Source organism: Cricetulus griseus, assembly GCF_003668045.3.
Source record: "Cricetulus griseus strain 17A/GY chromosome 1 unlocalized genomic scaffold, alternate assembly CriGri-PICRH-1.0 chr1_0, whole genome shotgun sequence".
Classification (NCBI taxonomy): Eukaryota; Metazoa; Chordata; class Mammalia; order Rodentia; family Cricetidae; genus Cricetulus; species Cricetulus griseus.
In genome coordinates, this window is record NW_023276806.1 from 243,317,661 (window position 1) to 243,334,660 (window position 17,000).

General features: G+C 39.5%; 1 protein-coding gene across 14 annotated transcripts in view; it reads left to right on the plus strand.

Moving 5' to 3' along the window:
• The window catches only part of Marchf1 (membrane associated ring-CH-type finger 1), a 630,089-nt gene that overhangs the window by 443,849 nt on the left and 169,240 nt on the right, over positions 1-17,000 (plus strand). For all 14 annotated transcript variants that reach the window (XM_035450825.1, XM_035450824.1, XM_035450836.1 and 11 more), the window contains one exon: positions 16,485-16,535. In XM_035450825.1, coding sequence (XP_035306716.1) covers positions 16,485-16,535 — 51 coding nt within the window. The remainder of the gene's footprint in view (positions 1-16,484; positions 16,536-17,000) is intronic.

Below are 17,000 nucleotides of genomic sequence, written 5' to 3' on the forward strand. Positions count from 1 at the left end.
GCTCCACAGAAAGGGTGAGGCCCTTCATGGGGGATCTCCAAAGTCTGTCATATCATCCCAGGCAGGGCCTAGGCCCTCCCGCATGTGTCTAGACTGAGAGAGCATCCCTCCATATGGAATGGGTTCCCAAAGTCCATTTTTGTGTCAGGGATAAATACTGGTCTACTACCTGAGGCCCCATAGATTGCCTAGGCCTCCTCACTGACACCCATGTTCAGGGCGTCTGGATCAGTCCATTCCTGGCCTCTCAGTCATCAGTCCTTATTTAATGAATGTACTTTTTTGGGTATATGCCTGGAGTGGAATTGCTGGATCTTGTGGTAGACTCATTCCCATTTTTCAGAGGAACCTCCATAGTGATTTCCAAAGTGCCTGTACAAGTTGGCACTCCCACCAGCAGTGGAAAAATGTTCCCTTTCTCCACATCCTCTCCATAATAAACTGTCATTGGTATTTTTTGATTTTAGCCATTCTGACAGGAGTAAGATGGTATCTCAGAGTTGTTTTGATTTGCATTTCCCTGTTGGTTAAGGATGTTGAACACTTTTTTAAGTGTCTTTCAGCCATTTTAGATTCCTCTATTGATAATTCTCTATTTAGATCTGTACCCCCACTTTTTAATTGAATTATATGGTGTTTTGGGGACTAGCTTCTTGAGTTCTTTGTAAATTTGGAGATCAGCCCTCTGTCAGATGTGGGGTTGGTGAATAACTTTTCCCAATCTGTGGGCTGTCGTTTTGTCTTCTTGACTGTGTCCTGTGCCTTACAGAAGCTTCCCACTTTCAGGAGGTCCCATTTATTAATTGTCAATCTCAGTGCCTGTGCTCTGGTGTTATGTTCAAGAAGCGATCTCCTATACCAATTCATTCAAGGGTACTTCCCACTTTCTCTTCTAAGAGGTTCAATGTAACTGGATTTATGTTGTCGTTTTTTTAATCCATTTGGACTTAAGTTTTATGCATGGTGATAGTTATGGTGAAATGTTAAATACTTAAAGGTAAAAGATCGTAAGTAAAAAAAATGGATATCTATATTTTATTGTTGGAAAAAGAAAGCATTTACACAATAGAACTTGTCAGTAGATTTTTCTCTGGATAATCTTAACTATTCAATTCATTTTCCCCAAACTATATCATATCCCAGGAACTGACTCTACTATAAATTATTTAATTATTTCTCCATTGTTGGGCATTTGGCCAGGTTAGGTTATATGTTATTTTGTTGTGTCAACTTGACATTAGCTAGAATCATTTGGGAAGAGGAAACCTCAATTGAGAAAATGCTCCCTCCACATATGCCTGTGGACAAAGCTTGTGGGGCATTTCCTTGATTGATTATAGATGTGTGGGTGGTGCCATCCCTGAGCAGTTGGGTCCTCTGTTGTTAAAGAAAGCAGACCAATCAGGCCATGAATGTCAAGCCAATAAAATGTGCCCCTACATAGCTTCTGTTTCAGATCATTCCTGCCATAAATTCCCTCAGTGATGGAGTGAGGCCTGAGAGTTGTAAGATCAAATAAATCCTTTCATCCCTAGGTTGCATTCAGTTATAATGTTTTATCACAGCAATAGTAACTCAAAGACTGCATTGTTTTCTCTGTTAATACATATAAAAAAAAGCTTGTTTCTAATTTAAATAAAAAACAAAATTATTAAAAAAGAGAGAAACAAAACATTGTGTTGGGTTGGTGAGATGGTTTTGTGTATAAAGTGACTTGCCTTTAAGCATGACAGATTGAATTCTATCATAGAGCACACGGGTGGGAAAGTGAGAAGCAATTCCTGCAAACTGTCCTCTCATTTCACACACCAAGCCTGGTGCACGCTTGTGCACATGCCCCCTGACACACACACACACTTTTTTAAATTGAAACTTTGTTTCAGTATAGGGTCATTAATTAAGTAGAAAAGTTTCCACAAAATTGAAACCAACCAACATGCCAGGAGCCTGCAGTGGGAGAAAACTTCCCATTGCTCCCAGCCTCTGCTTCAGGAGGGAAATATAACCTCCCCACCAAGGACTTCTTTTCCAGGGCAAGCTTCACAAGCCCAAAAAGCAGGGAAGATGCCCAGATGAAACACCCAGCACTGTAATCTTTCAGCCTTCCAGCTTGCCTGCAGTGCCCCCTGTTGGCAATACTTGAAAAAGAGCCAGGTGGCATACACTTGAGATGGCCAGAGTCCTAGCCACAGAACAGGCTCCAAGACAATGAGGATTTCAAACTTGGAGACGTTAACATTTAGTGTAACTTTATTACCAAGAGTATTATTATTTCTGTTCAAATAGAACTCAAACTAAAGCATAGGCGATGGGGGACATCCTTCTGTGTATATGTTTATCTTATTGGTTGATAAATAAAGCACTGTTGGCCAATACGGAAGCAATATAGGTGGGACTAGGAGAGAAGGAGGATTCTGGGAAATGTAGTAGAGTGGAGTTGCCATGTGATCCTAGGGAAGAAAGGATGCATGCCACTGGCGTCCTCAATAAGATAAGTCTTTATAAAAATATATAGATTAGCAGTTATAGCTGATAATTAAGACGGAGCTAGCAAATAAGAAATCCCAGTCATTGGTCAGCAGCATTGTAACTAATATAAGTCTCTCTGTGTTATTTGGGGGGCCTAACATGGTGGCAGAACTCAGGGGTTGGCAGAAAGAGTTATAACTACACGTAGGTTCCCCAGAAATGTTACTACATAAAATGATAGTTTTAATTTTCCATCTTGCCAGGTAGTTTTGATATGACTGCAAAAAGGAAATCACATTGCTAGACATTTTTGAGAATATTCTTTCCTTCTGGCCTCACCAGCAAGAGCTGATTCCTTTGAAATTTCCCTTCAATAGGACAAAGTTCAATAGGACAAATGTTTCTTCACTGATGCGTTCCTGACTGCTGTGTTGCTAATTATGCATGCACAGACCATCATTATTTCCTATATTTGTAAATTTTCTTTCTAATGTGGGATTTTTTTTTCCTGTTGAGCTTCTTCCTCTTGTCTTTTCTCTTTGTGTGTGAACATCCATAGCCTATTTGGACGACAAGAGACAGCTCAGAAGTGAACAGCTCTTTTTCTTGCAGAGGACCCAGGTTTGTTTTCCAGCACCCACTTCAGTCAGCTCACAAATACCTGTAACATCAGCACCCGGGGAGCCAGCACCACCTCCTGTCATCTCTGGGAACCTACACATATTTTCCCAGACAAAACATTTAAATAAACCAGTGACTTAATAGCCTTTGGGTCCTGTCTCAGTTAAGTCAATTTCTCCCCATCATAAAACTCATCTTATAATTTAGACCTATTTCAGATTTTATAGGTCAGATTTAGATCTATAAAGTATTTGTTTACAATACTTTAAACTTCATTCTATCAGGAGCCTGTCTTTTTCTAATTCATTCTACTAATATGTCAATTGTATAAGATTTCTATCTTACAAAAGTATCTTGGCATCAAAGACTGGCTCTGCTTTTGTCTTCTCAGAACATGATTTAGAAGACTCAACGCGCTTTACTTATGCTTTAACACTTTTGTTATTAAGTAGGTTCCTAACCGTCACATTTCTGGATATGTACTGTGAAGAGAACCCTGTTCATTTTGTAGCATTTCTATCTAGAAGACAAAAAAGGTAATTGTGATGAGTACAAATAAAATTACCCAGAAGAAGTAAAAGTTCAGTTCTCTGTGATGGTGAGATAGAGTGTGGTCCAACTTGACAGAAAATACTTCCCCACTGCTATCTAAGCACCTCCAGCATGCAGAATTTGGCCCCAACATCTCTGACACTTGGCTTCCTGTTGACTGTGATAGCAGTACCAAGATCAGGAGAACAACAAAAATCAAAAAGAGTGTATATGTCATATGTATCGAGAGGAAGGGAGAAGCAATTGCTAGATCTGTCCATGTCTCATTTAGAGAGAAATTGTTTTAGTGAGCCTGAAGCAGAAGACAAGAGAGATAGCTTCCCTGGGAAGGTACCTGCCCCATTACACTATTCTGTCTATACAAAGATTGGTAGAATACATTTTAGGAGATTTATATTTGGCTGTGGTATAAATCTGGTGTCTAGACCCCATGCTGAGATCTCGTTAACAATAGTAATTTGCTTTAGCTACAGACACTTGAGGTGTAGCACCATACTATCAATAAAATAAAATTGGGGTTTTGCTTCTCTTTCAGTATTTCTCTACCAAATGTTCTGTTTCCTTGGTTTTGTTTCCTAGGAATTCTAAGCAAATTGAGCAATAACAAAAGTAGTCTCCCTCACAGAAAGGAGATGTTTCATGCAAGGCATTTCAAAAATTCACTGTTTCACATTTTGTGTGATGTTGGTTTTTACAATATTGCCTTTAGAATTTCACGACTTTTTTATATTTCACTTAAAATATACATTAGATGACAGATTTATCAAATCTGTTTTTAGCATTTAATTATGTAACTTTTCTCTTTCAGTGTACTGGGGTAACTATTCAAATTGACATATTCTATGATAAAGAAATACTTGAAGTGAATTCCATTCATCCTATTCGGTGCAAATTATGATACAGCAAAGACATATAATAGCATTTAAATATATGTTAATATTTTCAAAACAGTTTTGTGTTTATGCTCATAGATGAGAATAGACAACAATTGTCTTGTCTCTTCTTTATGTCTTTGTGGATATTATCTCAAAGTGTTTGACAATTCATTTATAAACGATGAATCACATAAATTAGGCAAATGTAGGTTTCTGTGAAATGATCATTATAAGTGAAATCTGAATTGGGTTTCTTCCAAGGCAAAAAAAAAAAAAAAAAAAAAAAAACATCGCTCAGTTGAACAATCTTCATGTCCTTATCTGGAGATGGATAAACTTTTACTTAATTTTTCAGCCTTTTCGTACTCTCTTCTCCTTCTTCAACACATCCTATGAACTTTATTTTTTAGCACATTATTTACTTCAATCCAATTTCAGATTTGTTGGATTGATGTCACCTGAGGCAACATGTAGGTTTTCTCAACTACAGTTATGCCTCCTTTGTGTAGTTAGTTCACTTTGCTCTCTCCTTTAAGATGTTGAGTGAGAAACTTTTCTATTTTGTGATTATGTACAAAATGTTTGTCTCAAGAAAACAATCTCTTTTATCTGTCTAAAATTTAATTTATCAGCATGAAGTTGTATGCTATATTTTATATTCTTTTATTTATATCCTTGAATAATGACAGTGTTTACAATAGTAATTTTTCTCCATTTTATTTAAATTAGAAATAAGATTGTTGTACATGTCAATCCCAGTTCCCTCTCCCTTCCCTCTTCCCCTGGCCTCAATAACACCCTACCTATCCCATACCATTTCTGCTCCCCAGGGAAGGTGAGGCCTTCAATTGGGGGGATCTTCAGAGTCTGTCATATCCTATGGGATAGGGCATAGGTCCTCCCCTGTGTGTCTAGGCTGAGGAAGTATCCCTCTATTTGAAATGGGCTCCCAAAGTCCATTCCTATGCTATGGATGAGTACTGATCTACTACAAAAAGCCCCATACTTTTCCCAGGCCTCCTCACTAACACCCACATTCATGGGGTCTGGATCAGTCCCATGCTGGTTTCCCAGTGATCAGTCTGGGGACAAAGAGCACCCCCTTATCCAGGTCAGCTGTGGATTTCCCCAGCCTGGTCTGTACCAATTTGCTCATCATTCCTCCTTCTCTGCAACTGAATTCCATTTCAGTTGAGTGTTTAGCTGTGGGTGTCTGCTTCTACTTCCATCAGCTGCTAGATGAAGGCTCTAGGATGGCATATAAGTTAATTGTCAATCTCATTATCAGGGGAGGGCATTTAAGGTAGCCTCTCCACTGTTACTTAGATGGTTAGTTGGTGTCATCCTTGTAGATCTCTGGACATTTACCTAGGGCCTGATTTCTCTTTAAACCTATAATGGCTCCCTCTCTTTTTTGCTCTCCTCTATTCTTCTCCCTACACAACCTTCCTGCTACTTTATGTCCTCCTCAACTCTCCTCCTCTCCTGTTCTCCTTCTCCTAGCTCCCTCTCCCCTCACCCCTTGCTCCCAATTTTCTCAGGAGATCGTGTACCTTTACCCTTCTCCAGGAGATCATGTACATCCCTCTTAGAGTCCTCCTTGTTTCCTAGCTTCTCTGGTGGTGGATTGCAAGCTGGTAATCTTTTGTTCTGTGTGTAAAATCCATATATGAGTAAGTGCATACCATGTTTGTCTTTTGGGGACTGGGTTACCTCACTCAGAATGGTTTCTTCTAGTTCCATCCATTTGGAAGACCTCCAGAAAGCTCAGGCCTCCAGGATCTCAGCCCAGGACCGAGGTCACCCCAATCACCAGGCAGATTCTAAAGCTTGCTGCAAACTGCAGGAGGCTTTATTGTTGTTTAATGAGCTAACCCCATGTTAGCTTGGTTCTTTCATCCACCCGCCATGGAAGATGGCTAGAAAAGACTGCTCAAAGCGGCTGCATAGAGATCTGTAGGGTATCGTAAGTGGAATGTCTAGTGGTACGCACAGGCTCAGGATTGGTGTGGCTCCAGGCTTGGAGGGCTTGCCCTGTGTTGATTGGCCAACTGGTTGTTATGGCCCATAGGCCCTCCTAGGGTGGTTTCTATGCTCTGTGCATCATTGCTGTGCACTTGTCTTTAAAGCACACCCAGAGCTGTAAAGCATAGCACCACCAGCTAACTTCTGATTGGTTCCTTGCCACGAAGCAGGCATCTGACCTCTTAGTGGCCAAGGCAAGGTCAGACAAGCACGTGTTCAGCTGTTATGGCTGCCAAAATGGGGAGCTGGTCCCTTCATTCCCCCATTTTTTTTGAAATTCCAATCATGGAATTGCTGTCTCTCTAGCGCCCCCATCAGGGAGTGAGAGATATTGGCATCCCCATGCAAGGGAGTTCCTTCTGACTTAGCAATTTAACCAGAGAAAATGGGTGGCATATTCTTTCTCATGCTACTTCCTGCCAACTTTGGGATGAAGTTAGGGACCCCAGAAGGTTGAAATGCTAGTCAAAAGCAAAAAAAAAAAAAAAAAGAAAAAAGAAAAGGTATTTAGGCAATGAGGAATCCATCATGGGCTGTTGGCAGACTCTGTTGCAGAGACAGGGGGTGTCCACATCAGCTGGACTGGTTCACATCCACAGCAAGTCCAGGGCTCAAGGTCTACTTAGAACAGCCTGTAGTCAGCCACTAATACTCAGATGTCTGTCAGAAGCAGAAACTTGTTTAAGACATGTTTAAACTAGGAACAGAAATTAAAACTTATTTACTGAAGCCCACAGCATAGAAAAAAGCAGATATCTGGATATCTGTTCAAACAGCAGGAACATATTTATAATTGTGAGTCCTAGCAATAGCTACAGATTGGGCTAGAAGTATGTACACTTTTCTTCTGTCCAGAGAGCCAGGTATGGATTGGACAGAGATGCCTTTGGCCTGATGAAAAGCCCTTTACGTTTATACTTAGATGACAACCAAAATAAACTTAAAAACCTTGAACTTGTGACTGAACAGTAAGTAGTCATTACTTTATCAGCTAACATGTTGACTATAGCCTACAGTGCATCTGACTGTCTGATGCTGTCAAAGCTGACAACCATTAATATTTCAGAGATCTGAGAAGGGTATAATTTATCTGAATCTACTAAAAAGTGACAGAAGCCAGTTAGAAGCCAGTCCATATACAGGTAGCCATACCCAAGTCTCTCCATTAGCACCAGAGGCAGATGTCTCAAAGAACAGCAATCTTTGCCAGGCCTATAAGGTGAGAGGTTTTTTTCCTCTCTGTGGAAGAGGGACATGGAAAAGACTGACCTTGTTTTGTCTAGGCAATGGGGATGCAATCAATTTTCCAGTGTCCAGCAACTTTGTCCACAGTTTTGGCCAGGTTCTAGCAGGTAGCAGGTATCACATCTGAGCATCTCGCTCACTTGTCCAGGTGCAGGAACAGGGGTGCCTCATAATCTTATTTGGAGACTTTGGATCATTGTCAGGATCTGGCAGTCTGCCTGATATTATAAACTTTAAAGATAACAATTTAAATGCCATATTCTGCAGGTCTCTGAAGCATTAGAGGTCTGTCTGTCTGTTTTAGTTACTTGCCTTAAGCACACAAGAAACATACAGGTGGCTAGATAAGGTCTTATTTCTGTAATTAATTTTCAGCCTGACTAGAACTGGTTTTAACTTAGTAAAATATTTGAAACTTAGCACAGCTGAATTTAAAACTGCATAGAGTTACCTTATATTCCTTAAACAATAGCTACATGTAAACATTTTAGCTGCTTGCTTAAACTTAACTTCTTTCTGAGACAAGGTTTTTCTGTGGCTTTGGAGCCTGTCCTGGAATTGGCTCTACCGACCAGACTGGCCTTGAACTCACAAAGATCCACCCGCCTCTGCCTCCAAGTGGTGGGATTAAAGGCATGTGCTACCAATGCCCTAAACTTAAAGGCATGTGCCACCAATGCCCTAAACTTAACTTCTGAAAACATAAACTGTAACATCTTATAATAGATTAGCATCTTTTATAAAACAAGAACTTTACATCGTCAGGCTTTGCTTAAAAATAATTCTAAATTGAAGCTCTTTAAGTACAAACATTAATAAAAAGACATTTTTAAAAAACATAAACATTTTTTAAAAACTGGTTTTAAACAGAAATTTAAACTTGCTTTAACCCTCTATAACTTTCTATATACCTTTGGTTTATTCCTCTGATTTTCTTAGACATTCTTAGACAAATTTTTCTTCCTCTTTTTTTCTCATTATTTTAGTCTCTTATATTTCTTCTCATTTCTCAGTCAACATAAAAATTCTTATCAAAGTCCCTTTTGAGCAGCAGCCTCTGGGAACTCTACCGCAGCACACTCTAACCTGTGGTGCCTGGCAGAACTCCTGTCCCGAGCAATGTGCTCAGGGCAGCAAGAAAAGCCCCCTGACCCATGCATGCCATGGGCAGTAGGGACAGAGAGATGTTTAACACAGACTAGGGTCCTATTCGGAATTTCAGATGGCTAGCCACATGGAGATTAACTTGGTCCAAAACCAAGTCTCCCCTACAGATTTCAGAAGGCTGCCGCCTGAACCTCCACCCTAAACAATTCTTGTAGTCCTATTTACAGATGTTGATAGTGACCCTAATATAGGACACTTACATTTACAAAATTAACAGAAATAGTAGACCTGAAAACATAAAACTGACACACCACCGAAAAGCAGGTGGTGAGGGCGTGGACTGCAACGCATCAGATAACATAGATAACAAACCTACTCAACTGCCCTGTCACACAGCCCATTCCAATCCTCCAGGCTTTACAGAAACCATACAGAAACAAAGACTGGAGAAGAAAGTTACCTTGTGTGGCGCCACATGACTCAATGCAAGGGACTGTCATGGTGGATCCTGAATTGAAATCCAGCGATGAAAACACAGAGACAATAGACAGAAAAGAACAGACGCCAACTCAATCTGTCCATGCCACTTATAAGGCAATGGTGCCGGGAAGACGGGCAGAAGAACGAGGCGGCTAAAATCGCTGCTAACTGAAGAGGGGCCAAGCATCCTTGACCCCCGTCCGTACCTCCTGGGTGTCCTCAGGGCAGCAGTCTGTGATCCTCTGGGCACATCTGCTGATCACAGTTGAGGTTGAATCCAGGGATGGGGGTGGTTAGTCCGGAGACAGACACAAACAGCAAAAAAACAGGACATACACAACAGACAGGACAAACCGTGAGGCAGACCAAATTACAGACACAGACATGGCACCAAACCAAAATTAAAAACAACACTTGGACTTTTGTCCAGGGTGGGACCAAGGGTCCTGGGAACACATCTGCTTCTGGGGCACGTCTGCTTTCCCTGTGGTCCAAATCAAACGACCCTCGGTCTTTTGTCCTGGGCAGGACTCAGGGTCTCAGAACACGTCTGTCTCCCCATGAGGTCCAAATTACCAAATACAAGTCCTGCGCAGGCACAGATCAAATTCAAGTAATGGCACCAAACCAACAAAACAGCAAGAGACATAACAAGCAAACATGGACATAACATTGAACATATAAGTTGCGAGCTCAATTGGTCTTACCTCCAAGATCGGATCCACTCAGGTGAGGGGTGGTTGCAAATCCAGGATGAACCCCCAAATGTAAGACCCCTGGAAAGCTCAGGCCTCCAGGATCTCAGCCCAGGACCGAGGTCACCCCAGGCAGATTCGAAAGCTTGCTGCAAACTGCAGGAGGCTTTATTGTTGTTTAACGAGCTAACCCCATGTTAGCTTGGGTCTTTCATCCACCCGCCATGGAAAATGGCTAGAAAAGACTGCTCAAAGCGGCTGCATAGAGATCTGTGGGGCAGCGTAAGTGGAATGTCTAGGGGTACCCACAGGCTCAGGATTGGTGTGGCTCCAGGCCTGGAGGGCTTGCCCTGTGTTGATTGGCCAACTGGTTGTTATGGCCCATAGGCCCTCCTAGGGTAGTTTCTATGCTCTGCGCATCATTGCTGTGCACTTGTCTTTAAAGCACACCCAGAGCCATAAAGCATAGCGCCACCAGCTAACTTCTGATTGGTTCCTTGCCACGAGGCAGGCATCTGACCTCTTAGTGGCCAAGGCAAGGTCAGACAAGCATGTGTTCAGCTGTTATGCTGCCGAAATGGGGAGCTGGTCCCTTCACATTTGCCTGAGAATTCTGATGAAAAAGCTTTAGACAAAACCCAACACGTATTCACGATAAAGGTCCAAGAGAAATCAGGGATAATAGGAACATATCTGAACATAATAAAAACAACATACAGTAAACCAACAGCCAACATCAAACTAAATAGAGAGAAACTCAATGTGATTCCTCTAAAATCAGGAACAAGACAACGCTGTCCACTATCTTCATATCTCTTCAATATTGTACTTGAAGTGATAGCTATCGCAATAAGACAAGAAAAGGGGATCAAAAGGATACAAATTGGAAAGGAAGAAGTCAAACTTTTACTGTTTGCAGATGACATGATAGTTTACATCAGTGACCTGAAAAACTCTACCAGGGAGCTTCTACAGCTGATAAACACATTCAGCAAAGTGGCAGACTACAAAATTCACTCAAAAATTCAGTAGCCCTACTATTTACAGATAATAAGAGGGCTGAGAAAGAAATCAGAGAAGTATCACCTTTACAATAGCTGCAAACAACAGAAAACACCTTGGGGTAACACTAACTAAAAAAGTGAAAGACCTGTACAGTAAGAACTTTGAGTCTTTAAAGAAATTAAAGAAGATTCCGGAAAATGGAAAGATCTCCCATGCTCTTGGATAGGTAGGATCAACATAGTAAAAATGGAAATCTTCCCAAAAGCAATCTACAGATTCAATGCAATCCTCATCAAAATACTGGCATAATTCTTCACAAACCTTGAAAGAACAATACCCAACTTTATATGGAAAAACAAAAAACACAGGATAGCCAAAACAACTCTGCATAATAAAGGATCTTCTGTAAGCATCACCATCCCTGACTTCAAGCTCTATTATAGATCTATAGTCCTGAAAACAACTTAGTATTGGCATAAAAATAGACAGGTAGACCAATGGAATCGAATTGAAAACCCTGATACAATTATAATTTTTAAAGTTTCTTTTTATCCATATATATGCGTGCCTATGTATGTGTATGCTGTGTGTTTGGGGAGGTCTGTGGAGGTAGTTGTTGGATCTACCTAGAACTGGATTTCAGGGACTCGTGAGGAATATGGACACAGAGAACCTATCTTGGAAGAACAGTGCACTCCCAACTGCTGAGTCATCTCAACAGCCCCCGCAATAACAATTTCTTAATCTGCATACAATTTCTATTATTTTTTAAAATGTGTGATAGTTTATAAAGCTATATTCCAGAGAGTTGTATTTCTTTTGGGACAAACATTTTTTGAATGTGTATAATTAATTTTCATTAGTTAATAGTTGTCATCTTATAAAAGCCCAAATTAACCTGTAAGCTCCACTTGCCCATGGGCAAGATAACTTCCTAGAATACTGGGAGATGTAGTTCTTGGAAAATAACAATGTTTTTACTCATCTAACAAAGTTTGCTTGAAACAACTACACCAGATACACTTGACCACATATAGGTGGGAGGTACATAGGCAGAATGTATGCTTGTCCTTGATTGGACCTTATGGGAAATGCAATGAATTATGTATGGGTTATGCCTGTTTTAGCCTCTGCAAAGCATGACTTGTGACTTTTATATTTTTTCTTCACATTTTATTTTCTTCATTTTTTTCTCTTGAATTGTTTTATTCTGTGTGGAGGGGTGCAAGGCAGATGCAATGGTGTGGGGAATGAATGGTATCAAGATTCATGATATGAAAAACACACAGAATAAGCAAACTTTTTCTTAAATGGGCCTGTTGATGATAACTGTAATCCTAGCACTGGGGATTGGAGATGAATCCAGGAAATCCCAGGGGCTCCCCAAGTGACCATTCCATCTAAAACAGTAAGCTCCAGATTCTATGAGAGGAGCTGTCTCAAGATAAGGTGGAGAGCAGCATAGAAGACACCCAAACTTCATCTCTGGCTTCCACCATACACACTTAGGTGAGCACACACCTGGACATACAAGTCCACACCTACATACACATCACATCCAAATCCTACTATTCTTAGCAAGATTGAGTTTGGAAGAAAAATTCAGTAAATTAATAACAAAACTAATCATATTGAATACATTCATAACCAAACAAACACTTTTTGAAAGATATTAAAAATATGACTTTGAAACTCTGAGTTTCTCTCCATGTGTGGGAATGATGTCAAGATCCAGCATTACTTGCAAATGGAGTAGTTAATTGGTCTAGATAATAAATACCAGAGGTTATAGAGGAAAATCCTGAGAGAGTAGAGAGAAGAAGGAGCAAGTCACTGCCACACTTTATTTACATGCTTAGCGTCTCAGCAGACAAGAGGGCACATTCCTGTTTCTCCATGCTTGTATCCTATTTCTGCTATTTACCTCACTTCCTGTCTGGCTATACAGATCTCCAAACAAAGCTATACAGATCTCTATAGTTAGCTAATGGCAAACTCTATTCTCTGACCTTCAGACAGGCTTTATTTGTACAAGCAAGATACCAATACAGTTATTCTTCAATAATCCCACACTTTTCATACAAACTAGACAGAAACTGTTGTTGGTTTCAAGTTCTCCTGGCCAAAAGTTCACTGTAATTTGAATATCAGTAAGGCATGTTAGATTTGGGCACACCTTATGTTCTATCTAACATAAAGTACTTAAACTTATCATAACGAGATATGACAACCATATTGACTAATCTACAAAAAAGAATATGTTATTTCAATAGTAATGGAACTAGCCACCCAATTAATTAGTAGCAAATTGGACAGATTGCTTTTGAAGTTTCTTTGGAAGAGAAAGTCCTTCTGGTGTTTTGCTTCCACTGCAAGAAACCAATATCCCTTACCACCATGGGTAGATAAAATTTCATTTTTTTTCTTTTATTTTTAAGATTATAAGTACATCATTTCTCCCTTCATTTCTCATCTCTCCCTTCCATATACATCTCCTTGCTCTCTTTCAAATTCATGCCTTTTTTCATTAATTGTTTTTATGTGCATATATATACATATTCTTAAATACATTCATACATATTCTTAAATATAGGCATATATTTAATTTTATATATAAATATAAACATATCTTCTTAAATATAAAACTATCAGTCTGTATAATGTTACCATAAGTACATTTTAGGGGTGACCATTTGGTATGGGAACATTGCAGAAGAGGGGGTGGAAAGATTTTAAGAGCCAGATGTCGGGGGACTTTGCTGTAAGATTGTGTCTTCTGGTGATGTCAGAAGCTACCCCTCTAAACTCTCATCCACATGACCACATAAACATGAGCTGAACAATAACAACAGCAAAAACATGCTAAAGTGGATGGGGAAAGCCTATGGCATGTAAATTCTATCAGATTTACAGACAACTCAGGGATGCTGAGAGAGGAGAAATGGTTTTTTCCTGAGAAGAGCACACCAACTGGCTATCCAGTTGTTTTTATTTCTTAAATTTTTCAAGCCAAAATGCAATCCATCCAAGGATTGAAAGATAGAGAGCCCAGAATATTGGTGTGAAAAAATTGTGACTCAAATAATCTGCCTGGCCACCATAAACTGGTAGGAAGTTTTCTGGGTGTTTCTTCCCCCTGCGAACAACAGAACTGTCATAACCTTGTAATATGAGAAATGATTGTCTTTATCCTTTATTCTATTTTTACAACAATCCTGATTGGAGGGAGGGGTAACAAGGATTGGAACATAAAAAAATAAATTAAAAAACAATCCTGAAGATATCATCTTCCATGTTTTATGGCAATGAAATTCAAGTTCACTAGTGTCAAACATCTACTCAAACTGGTATACCACCATACATCTGGCAGCAAGGCATTCTCTTACTTTAGATCACTGCCAACACAGGGACAATATACTCCATGATGTCTTGCCCATTCACTTCCCTGATGAGCTTACCTTCTCCATGAGAATGCATAGAACACTAGAAAACTAGGCCATGAAAATTGTTAACTTTTCTGTAAGCTCACTTTCATTTTTCATCGACTGACCTTATATTCAGAGAAAATAGGGACAATAAATAGATTTCATATTAAAACGATCTCTGAGATACCAAACTATCACATGAATGCTTTCTTTTCTTGAGTGGAAGCTGTTGGCACAGAGCATATACACATCCCTGTGGTGAACTGTTCTCCACTGGAAACTGAATTGACCCTCTCTGTTTTATTTCTAACTAGCACAAAGGCTTATTTAGTTTGAATAGTTAAGGACACATGTTACATTATATTTTCTATCCTTCTTGGTTCTTGGTGTATCAGTTTCACCTACCACTCATGAACCACAGTCTCCAATGCCATAGGAATTAAAAATGGGCAAACAGAATAACCACTCTCATTACTACAAGTATCCCCCTAAAGTATTATTTTATATAGTTTATTTGCCTCTGTTCCACACGATAATGTGTCGAAACTCTAAATTTCATTGAGAGAGGAAGATAGATAGATTTTGTTAACTAGTGTCTTGAAGACGAGTTGAGCTGTCAGGAGCAAAGCACCATTTTCCATCACCAGAAGGAGCTAATCAGAGGAACACATCTGTGGGCACTATGCACAATCATCACAGGCTGGATCTCAGGCTGTTATGAGGTGTGACTAATCACATCTTTGTGACTCGTCTCAGTCTGTAATCACATGCTCCTCAGTCTGTAATAGCATGGTTATAAGAAATGGATGTCACATGTTCAGCTGGATTATCTGCATATAGCATAGCTACAGTTTTCAATGGCTGTAGCCTGTTTCTCCACCATAGCACATCTGCCAACACGAGTCTTTATTATAGGAAACGTCAAGCACATTGCATTGTCCTGGAGCCATTCCCTAGAGACAGAAAGACTACCAGTGGCCATTTCCTCAAACAGAACGAGTCTCCCTCCCCCAGAAGCACATCCTGCCAGCTCAGTACATGTTGGGGCCTGGAGAGCAGATTCCCCCATATATGCAGGACATTTGGCTGGCTTGTTCTGTGGGTAACACAGCTGCTATGAATTCCTGTCAAGAAGACAGCATTAAGTTGAATACTGTCTACAGACTATATGCCTGTCCATACACTCTGGTTTTACACTTGTTTATCCTCCAACAGATAATTAGAATAGAAATAGCAAACAGAAAGAAGCAGTCAGAAGTTCAGGGCCAGTCCTGACTAAGACCCTAAGTGGTTAATTCCCTGGGAAAGAATCTCCTGCCTTCATACTAGGAGGCTGAACTCCTTAAGGTCACTTTGTACTTTAAAATTTCATGCTATTAAAAAAAAATGCCATTCAAAAGCACTTTTGGAGCATCTTCTCTTCTAAATTACAGATTGTTTAAGAGGCAATAGCAGGGTATACATTTTTAAAACATTTTTAAGTTTTAAATCAGAAGACATAACTGAGATCATTTTAAATTTTAAAGAGCAAGTGCTTACAGGCAAGTGAAATGAGAGAAGACCAATAAAGTGTATTTCCCAAAAACATGAGTTGAAGGTTTCCACCGCACATCTAGCACAGGGTGTTTACTTGCATGGAAAACTAGAATTCATTCATAATTTTCTGGTTGCTGAAACAATGAGTTGTACATTCATTGTCTAATTTGCAAAGAGATTGCATAGTGGGTTTTTTTATAGAAAGAATATCATGTAAACAAATATTGCTAGTTTAATTGCTACTCGGAATGTAATTGGAATATATTAACAGTGTACTAATATATATTAGAGAAATGCAATCTGATGAAAGTTACTTTGCATAAGATTTTTCTGGGTCCATCCATCAAAACATTGAGAATAAACCTATGAGATGCTCCATTGTTTCCTCTTGGTGATAAAATGTTGGACCACCCTTTCCTTTAATCAGTGCTTCTAATTTCATTTTTCAGAATGAAAAATCCCCAGGGCGCTCTGCAAGTCGATCAAGTAACATATCAAAAGTAGGTGAAATCTCTCCATGTTCTTGTTTGTTGATTTCTGTGTTTTGCGAGTTCAATGAATATTGATAACATTTAACCTATAGTTGCTATGCAAAAGAAATACTCAAATATGAGTTATTGGTGGTTGAACTATTTTGTACTTTTACTTCTGAAAATATCATGCTTTTATATAATAATCTATGTTGTTTTTCCACTTTGCTCTTGATATAGAAGGTATACTACTTTCAGAGGTATACTGCAAGCTGTGGCTCCTTTTCCCTCCACTTCAAACACCATAGGGACAACACACACAAATCAGAATTATCAGCAATTATGGCACTATTCCTGTGGATTTAAAATGTCGAGATTTACTGCCAATCTCCCTGAGCTGTATACATTTTTATCTGCATAACTTTTAGAAATCAATTTCATAAAAACTTTGGTTTGGCCATATTTGCAACAGAATTAATGGTTAAAAATCAAAAT